This window comes from Gracilinanus agilis, chromosome 1 (genome assembly GCF_016433145.1).
Source record: "Gracilinanus agilis isolate LMUSP501 chromosome 1, AgileGrace, whole genome shotgun sequence".
Lineage (NCBI taxonomy): Eukaryota > Metazoa > Chordata > Mammalia > Didelphimorphia > Didelphidae > Gracilinanus > Gracilinanus agilis.
Window position 1 is genome coordinate 88,443,487 of NC_058130.1, and position 9,407 is coordinate 88,452,893.

Here is a 9,407-nt window from a genome sequence, read left to right on the forward strand (position 1 = left end):
ATCTATTTCTTCATTTCTTACAGCACAATAGGTTTCCATCACATTTATAAACCACAACTTAACTGGCCATTCCTTAATTAATTTACAGTTTAAAGCTTTTTGTTTTGGCCAACCCCAGTGGTCATCCGTTAGGCCTTTTCTTTAACCACAGATTCCAAAGTTCTCCATTTCTTTGATCAGTCTTAGTTTCAGCTCCTGTTTTGGATGAGGAGAGGAAGGCTTTTTCTTTAACCCTCAGTGAAATCCGAGGATGTCCTCTTCTAGTGTAATGCAGTTTCACTTTAGTCCCTCAGGAATTTTTTTCTTCTGAGGAAGATTTTTTAAAATATCAACTCTAGTTGATAGTTGAGTTGAGTTTTCCTTTTTTCACACTGAGGTGTTTCCTTTTCCCTTGGTGTGTTTTTTAAACCTTAGTCTGAAAGTCTCTCAGTTTCATTTCAGTCCCTCAGACTCTCAACTGTCAGTTGAAGCCTTGAGTCTTTCATTCTCACTCTTCTCCCACAAATACTTCTCATTGCTTAGATCTGAAAACTTTCACTTTTATCCCTTAGCTTAAGTCCCGACACTTTCCTTAGCTTGGTCTCCAGGCCCTTCCCAGATCGAATACTTTCTTTACCAGGAAAAATTTGATTTTCAAAGCTATAACTTTAGAAAAAGCAAAACTACAAAGATATCTTTGTCATATATTTGGATTAGGTGTTACTCTCTTTATAGATCGTCATCTTCATTGCCTTTTCTTAACTCTATTAACTATTTGTAGATAGCAGCAGAATCTTCTTTGGCTTTATATATTATAGCCTTAACAACACATTAATGTTAATGGTCTGCAAATAGCATACAATGACATGAAATGTTTAATATTTTATGTTTCACAAGTTTTCAAAACCATGTACACATGATGTCATAACTACAAAAACAGTGGTTTCAAATATTTATAACAGACTTGTTTTCATCCTAACCATGCATTGTATCTAGTATCTAAGATCATAAATATTGCTAACAAAATTAAAGCATTACTTGAACATTGACTGACAATATTTGTAATTCAGTTTGATTCTAGTTTCTATCTTTTTAAAACAAAAAAACTTATGGAATCTCTAAGAGAAATTTGTTCTCATTAGCTTTTATTTTTGGTGGCAGGAAGGGGAAGGGAACCTATTATTTCACTGTTAATGGGAACTCTTAGGTGAGGAAACATCCTTTTATCAATCCAAATTTGCACCTCTTTTGTCTTAGAGAGTTGCGTGGAACATGGGCCACATAGTGTGCATGTGTCAGAGAAGGAACTTGACCCTAAGTCCTTCTGGTTCCAAAGCTACTCCACTATTGATTATTCCAGGATGCCTGTGCTTTATGAATTTTTGTCAGAGAAGCAGTGGACGGTACCATGCAATTGTGCAATTTAGAAGTGATGGAGATAATCTGCCATAAAAATTAGAAATGTAAGAATTCTTTTTCCCAGGAAGATTCCCTTGGAAACTAAGTGTCAGAATGAACATTCTGTTGTTCTGATTAATGGTTACGATTCTAGTAGAATTTGCTTTAAGAAATCAAATACAACAATCTGGCTCTCTTTTTAAATGAAAAAGGATATTGCACTGAAGAGTAGGCAAATAGCTTTTGAGCAAGAGAGCCATAAATTACATACCTATGACTTAATGTAGGATGAGTTAGAACGCGAGAGGAAGAAAGCTTCTTACAATGTTGTAAAAGTGGGGAATGGTTACCAGTGTTCTTACAGCAATGGTTCAGAAAACTATTTGCTAAAATTAATACTAATTCTTAATGGAATAAACATGCTTGGAATATAGAGTATCAGAAATGTGCATTTTTTCATTAGATAAAAAGGTTTCATCCTTTTTTCAAGAGATCTTGTCTCAAAGGAGATGACAATTCTAAGAGAATTATTTAATATTTTTTCTCCATTTTTTTATGCCTGCCAAATTGTACAGTCTCATAAATCCATACCTATGCATCTGTCAACTGTAATGTTTGCTGTTCAAACTGTTTACAGCAAGACTTGCCACATTTACCAACTGGGCATTTTCCTTAAAAAAAAAATACACATTCTCTACAGCTGTGACCATATTGACATTTTCCATTCCCTTAAATAACCATCTTAGCAGTGTTGATTCAGAGAGGAATGTGGTCTAATAATGTCAGTATAATGATAACTATAGTCAAAAGGAGACTGCTTCCAACAACACTTTTTAAATAGAAGACTGCGTATATAGAACAGAAACATCTCTACATGAAAAAAGCAAGAGGGAATTTTCATTACCTTTACATTAGGTTTCTTTGTTGAAACTCCTCTATACCAACCTAAAGTAAAGGAGGAAAAAAAAGATGTTAGAAGCATGTCATTGTGAGCTTTTCTGAAGACATAGCTGGAGTACATTCACCAAAATGGGGTGAGTATCAACACAATTCCTAAGTGATATATTAAATTTTCTCCAATTCTGGATTCGGGCCTGTATAAAAAATGATCTACTGTGAATACGATACCCCTTATTTTTTGTCACATGACTAAAAGCAGCTTAGTTGTAGAAGAATCATAGAGCCAGGAGTTTTAAACATCATTAGTTCAACTTCATTTTGCACAGAATACTAAAGCCTGGGAATTGACTGAGGAAAGTCACATTATGAGTGAATAAGACTCCAACATATATCCAAGATCTCCTGACTCCTGTTTCAGGACATTTTCCCACTATAGCTTATTCCCACTCAGTTTTCCATAGGGGTTTCACCTTTCTCATTTCCAGAATTTCAAAGGGTCATCACTTCATGGCACATATAGCAGAGGATCTTTTCCTATAACTTGGACTCAATTTAGCCCTTTAATAAACAGCCTAAGTAATGTAATATTTCTACTTTTCAAAAACAGTTATTAATACCCTACTAGTTCTCAGTCAGGAAGTTCCCCTATTTAATGCAAAATATTTCCTGTTCTCTGCTTTATTCTATTATTTCCATTGTTTTGCCTTAGTGACCCTGCTTTTTTCTCCCTAACCTTTCTGACTCTGTGCCCAATGAGCTTGTGTAACACAATATAAGCTAGAAAAGAGCTAGCATCTCTTCCCTTCATTAAAAGCAAAGTATTAAAGAACAATAAAACAGGGACCCATTCCTGTACAGTCCAGGAGCTAGGAAAACAATTTCGAGAAAGTCAATTTACTTGTATCACAATTTCTCTCATTCTGAGATTACAATGATCTCCTTCCTACTACACACTGGTCTAGGAACAAAGACCCTCTTGAGCCCAGTCATTTTCAACTCCTAACCCCAACCTCCTCTGGAGGAGATAAATTACTCATCACTGGAGTAAGTAAACTTATGACTATGAAAATCAATCAATCAACAAACAAACATTAACTAAATGCCAACTATGTGTCAGGCACCATGCTAAGTACTGACTACCGAGAAGTCAAATGGAAAAGATTTGTAAATATATGAATATTTATGGCAGTACATTTTCTTGAAACTTGAAGTAAAATTATTTGTCTTTCAATTGGGGAATGGCTTAAAAAATCATGGTTAAGTGAATGTAATACAAGATTGCATCATGAAAAAAATATGTTCGTTAATTGGGTTCAGATAAACTTAGGAGGATTTACTTGAGCTGAGAGTAAAGTTGCAGAACAATTAATATCATGGTTACAACAACATAAAGGAAAACAAATTTTTAAAGACTTAAGGACCATGATCAAAGCAATAATCAATTGTGACTTTAGAAGAATGATAATGAAAAATGTTTTCCATTCTTAGCAACGGTTATGGTTTAGAGGTACAATCCAGACGCAACCAATGTGCTGGGATTTTTTGCTTGACTATATTTATTTGTTAGAAAGAAGGGTTTCTATTTGGTCAGGTGAGTGAGTGGTTAGTGGAAGGGAAGGACTAGTGGAGAATAACAGTGACCCCCCCAAATGCTAATAAAAAAGCATCAGTGAAATTAAAGAAAAAACCGCAGAAGAGAATGAGAGGATGTTCACAAGGGGATATACAGGATAGTTTATCCACAATCATGTTATATAATATACACTTAAAAAACAAATTAGAGCTATGTATTATATGTAATATCATATATGTAATCATATAATAATAACCTATATCATATTACCTGCATTTTTGGTAGGGAGAAGGGCTAGAAGAGAGGGAAAAAGAATGAGATATAGATTTTTGGACAGAGTTAATGTGAGAATTTGTTTCTTTTGGATAAGCATATTTATTACAATTTATATATTTATAACAAATCATGTATTATATTACAATGTTACATATAAAAACTTAATGGTAACTCAAGAAATTATATATAATAGAAGTTTACTCTTTTATATACAACCCCTATTAGATTGAATCTTAACTCATTACATATTTTGAAATATCTGGAAAAATTTCATAAACTAGATTGAAACAAATTCCCCAAATAAAAAAATTGAGAGGAATTCTGGGAAAATAGTGGTATAGAAGCAGCAAGGCTCTAGACCTCCATAAAGCCCTTCACCACCAATCAAGGACAAAGGGCTCTGAGGGAACAGAAAACCAAATCTGAAAACAGAACAAAGCTAGCTGAACCCAACTTAAAAGATACGTGGAAAAAAAAGAGAAAAAAAAGCCTGAATTCTTAGAACTGTCCAGTGGGAGGAGAAAGAAAAGAGGAAGATCCCAGATCCCCTCCTCCACCTAATGTGCTGAGTCTCCAGCTGATCCTGGAATCTCTGGGTGGGTTGGGTTGCTAGTTCAAGGGAGTGCCTTGCTAGCACAGCTGTGCCAAACTCAAGGGAGGCTGCTGGGGAAGAAACCCAGAGAAGGTTAACATTTGCTCTATCTTGCACTGCCCCCAGGCAAGAAGTCTTCAGAGAGCAGGGAAGCTCCAACACCACTCCCCCACAAACTACAGTGAAAGTAGCTGAATTCACTTCTTTAGCTTCTACCACCAGTTGGGGAAAATCTGACCTCAGGACACTTGAAGCTGTGCAGACCAACCTCACCTGGCTTAATCCTATCAATACAGCAGACAAGAAGTCTTCAGAGGGCAGGGAAGCTCCAATACCCCTCCCCCACAGACTAGTGAAAGTAGCCAAATTCACTTCTTTAGCTTTTACCACCAGCTGGGGAAAATCTGGGCTCAGGTTCCACAAACATAATCAATCAACAAAACAGAGAAGAAGCCCTCCAAAGACTGAATAGGCCAAACCCACAGATAAAAAAATGATCAGAGGACCAAGATTACAGCTACAGAGGGAAAAGAAGGGAAAAAGATGACTAAACAACAGAAAAAGAAAAAAGAAACCAAAATCAACAGCTTCTATCCAGAAATTAAATAAAAAGCAAATGGATCAGGAAAAGATAAAGGAACACTAAGAAAAAACATAGAGGGGGCAGCTGGGTAGCTCAGTGGATTGAGAGTCAGGCCTAGAGACGGGAGGTCCTAAGTTCAAATTCGGCCTCAGACACTTCCCAGCTGTGTGACCCTAGGCAAGTCACTTGACCCCCATTGCCCACCCTTGCCACTCTTCCACCTAGGAATACACAGAAGTTAAGGGTTAAAGAAAAAAGAAGAAGAAACATAGAAACTTCAGTGAAATGGACACAGGCTTTGGAAGAACTCAAAATTCAATTAACTCAAGAACTCAAAATTCACATAACTCAAGAACTCAGAAAAGAATCAACAGAGGCTGAAGACAACTGGGAAAAGGACATACATGATCTAAAAAAAGAAAATAATGTCTTAAGAGCCCAAATTGACCAGCTGAAAAACGAAGAAAAGAAGGTGAAAGACAATCTACAAAGAAAATCAGACTAGAAGGAGAAGGATGACCAAAAAGCCAGGGATGAAATTCAGTCTTTAAAAATTAGAAATTCAACAACTAGAAGCAAATGACTTCGCAAGGTAGCAAGAATATATAAAACAAAATTTAAAAAATGAAAAATTTGAGGAAAATATAAGACACCTCATTGACAGAACCACAGATCTGGAAAACAGATATCAAAGAGACAATTTAAAAATTATTGGTCTACTGGAACATCATGAAAAAAGAAAAAGTCTGGACATCATCCTACAGGAAATTATCCAAGAAAACTGCCCTGACATTCTCGAATAAGAGGGAAAAGTAGAAATTGAAAGAATCCACAGATCACCTCCTATATTTAATCCACAAATGACAGCTTCCAGGAATATTATAGCCAAATTCAAAAACTACCAGAACAAGGAAAATATTACAAGCTACTAAGAAGTCATTCAGATACCAGGGAACCATAGTTAGGATAACACAAGATCTGGCTGCATCTACACTGAAGGACTGGAAAGCATGGAATATAATATTCCAGAAAGCAAGAGAGCTGGGTCTACAACCAAGAATTAACTATCCAGCAAAACTGGCTATATTCTTGCAGGGGAAAGTATGGTCATTCAACAAAATTAAAGACTTCCAATCATTCATAATGAAAAAACTAAACTTAAACAGAGAGTTTGCTGCCCAAATACAGAACTCAAGATAACCACCATAAGGTAATTAAGAGAGAAGGGGAAAAACCCCACAAAAGACCTTTTCTTTAAGGGACCCAATAAGTTCAATTGACCTATATCCCTATAAGAAAAGAAGATATTGGTACCTCATAAAAATTGTCGTTATCAACAGGGTAGCTAAAAGAAGTATACTTAGAGGGAACAGGGACAAAGTGTATAGGATGAAATGTCAAGATATATGTGTGTGTGTGTGTGTGTGTATACACATATACATATGAACTAGAGGTAAAAAAGAAGATAATATTGAGAGAAATGGGAAAACAGACAAAATGGAGTAAATTTATATTTCATAAAGAAGCGCATGGGATAAACAGGGGAGAAGACCAATACAATGGAAAGATAAAGAGGTTGGAGAAAGAAAATACTTAATTCTTAAGTGCATTAAAATTAACTTAAAGTGGGAAGAACAATCAGATCCATTGGGGTAGAGAATTGATTTTTGCCCTATAGAAAATTAGAAAGGTAACAAACGGACTGGTGGGGAGGGAAGCAATACTAGGGAGGGAGAGGGTGGGGGAGTTGTAGCTTAAAAAGACCCTAAAGAGCAATAAGAGGGAAAAAGAAAGGAGGGGAGAAAAGGAAGTACAATAAGGGAGGGGATTAAGGGAACTTATTATAAACAAAACACTGGTATAGAAGGAAATAGTGAAAGAAGAAAGGGCAGGAAAAGGAGAAGGGATGAAAATGTCTGGGAATACATAGTTGATAATTATAACTCTGAATGTGAACTTGCCTATAAAACAGAAGCAAATAGCAGAGTGGATTAGAAACCAAAATTCTACCACATGTTGTCTATCAGAAACACACATGAGACAGGTAGACATATATAGAGTAAAAATATATAAATCAAACAAAAAAAATAAATAAGAAAGAGATAAGAGAGGTAAATGAAATCTTAGAAAAATTATAGTTAATAGCTATATGGAGAAAAATAAATAGGCACAAAAAGAATACACCTTCTTTTCAACAGCACATGGAACATTCACAAAGATAGATGATGTACTAGGGCATAGAAACATGGCAAACAAATGCAAAAAAGCAGAAATAATAAATGCAACCTTATCAGATCATACTGCAATAAAAATAGTTATTAGCAAGGATACATGGAGAGGAAAACCAAAAAATAATTGGAAATTAAATAATATGATTCTCCAAAATAAGTTAAAGAGAAAATCATAGAAACAATTAGTAATGTCAGTGAAGAGAATGACAACAATGAGACAAAAACCTTTGGGATGCAGCCAAAGCAGTACTAAGGGGGAAATTTATATCATTGAGTGCATATATTAACAAATTAGGGAGGGCAGAGGTCAATAAATTGGGCATGCAATTAAAAAACTAGAAACTGAACAAATTAAAAATCCTCAGATGAAAACAAAATTAGAAATACTAAAAATCAAAGGAGAAATTAATAAAATTGGAAGAAAAAGAACTATTGAATTAATAAATAAGACTAGAAGCTGATATTTTGAAAAAACAAAATAGACAAAGTACTGGTCAATCTAATTAAAAAAAGGAAAGAAAAACAAATTAACAGTTATCAAAGATGAAAAGGGAGACCTCACCTCTAATGAAGAGGAAATAAAGGCAATCATTAAAAACTATTTTGCCCAATTATATGGCAATAAATATAACAATCTAGGTGATATGGATGAATATTTACGAAAATATAAATTGCCTAGATTGACAGCAGAAGAAATAGAATACTTAAATAATCCAATATCAGAAAAAGAAATTGAACAAGCCATCAAAGAATTCCCTAAGAAAAAATCACCAGGGCCCTGATGGATTCACAAATGAATTGTATTAAACATTCAAAGAACAAATAATCCCAATTCTATACAAATTATTTGATGTAATAAGCAAAGAAGGAGTTCTACCAAATTAATTTTATGACACTAATATGGTACTGATTCCAAAGCCAGGCAGACCAAAAACAGAGAAAGAAAACTATAGACCAATCTCCCTAATGAACACAGGTACAAAAATCTTAAATAGAATACTAGCAAAAAAAGACTCCAGCAAGTGATCATTAGGGTTATCCATCATGATCAGGTGAGATTTATACCAGGAATGCAAGGATGATTCAACATAAGGAAAATCATTCACATAATTGACCATATCAACAAGCTAACAAACAGAAATCACATGATTATCTCAATAGATACTGAAAAAGCCTTTGACAAAATACAACATCCATTCCTACTGAAAACACTAGAAAGTATAGGAATAGAAGGACCTTTCCTAAAAGTAATAAACAATATATACCTAAAACCATCAACAAGCATCATATGCAATCTGGATAAATTAGGAGCCTTCCCAATAAGATCAGGAATGAAACAAGGATGCCCAATATCACCTCTACTATTTAACATTGTACTAGAAACAATAGCACTAGCAATTGGAGAAGAAAAAGAAATTGAAGGTATTAAAATAGGCAATGAGGAGACCAGGCTATCAGTCTTTGCAGATGATATGATGGTCTACTTAAAAAATCCTAGAGAATCAACTAAAAAGCTAGTGGAAATAATAAACAACTTCAGCAAAGTGGCAGGAAAAAAAATAAATGCACATAAATCATCAGCATTTCTATATGTTTCCAACACATCTAAGCAGCAAGAGTTAGAAACAAAAATACCATTTAAAATCACCCTAGACAATATAAAATACTTAGGAATCTATCTACCAAACAAACACAGGAATTATACAAATGCAACTACAAAACACTTTCTAAACAATTAAAACCAGATCTATCAAGAACACATGACAAAACTAGTGGAAATGCGCATTGGCCATGGGTAGGGGGGGTGGGGGGGGTTGAAGGGGAAAGGAGGAGCATGAATCATGTAACCATGTTAAAAATGAATATTAATAAATG

The 9,407-nt window shown here is 34.8% G+C and overlaps 1 protein-coding gene across 1 annotated transcript in view; it reads right to left on the reverse strand.

Annotated features, from left to right (window-relative positions):
- Positions 1 to 9,407, reverse strand: part of DOCK3 (dedicator of cytokinesis 3) — a 454,921-nt gene that overhangs the window by 394,648 nt on the left and 50,866 nt on the right. The window contains exon 3 of the mRNA XM_044676700.1: positions 2,282 to 2,322. Within this exon, the coding sequence (XP_044532635.1) occupies positions 2,282 to 2,322 (41 nt within the window). The remainder of the gene's footprint in view (positions 1 to 2,281; positions 2,323 to 9,407) is intronic.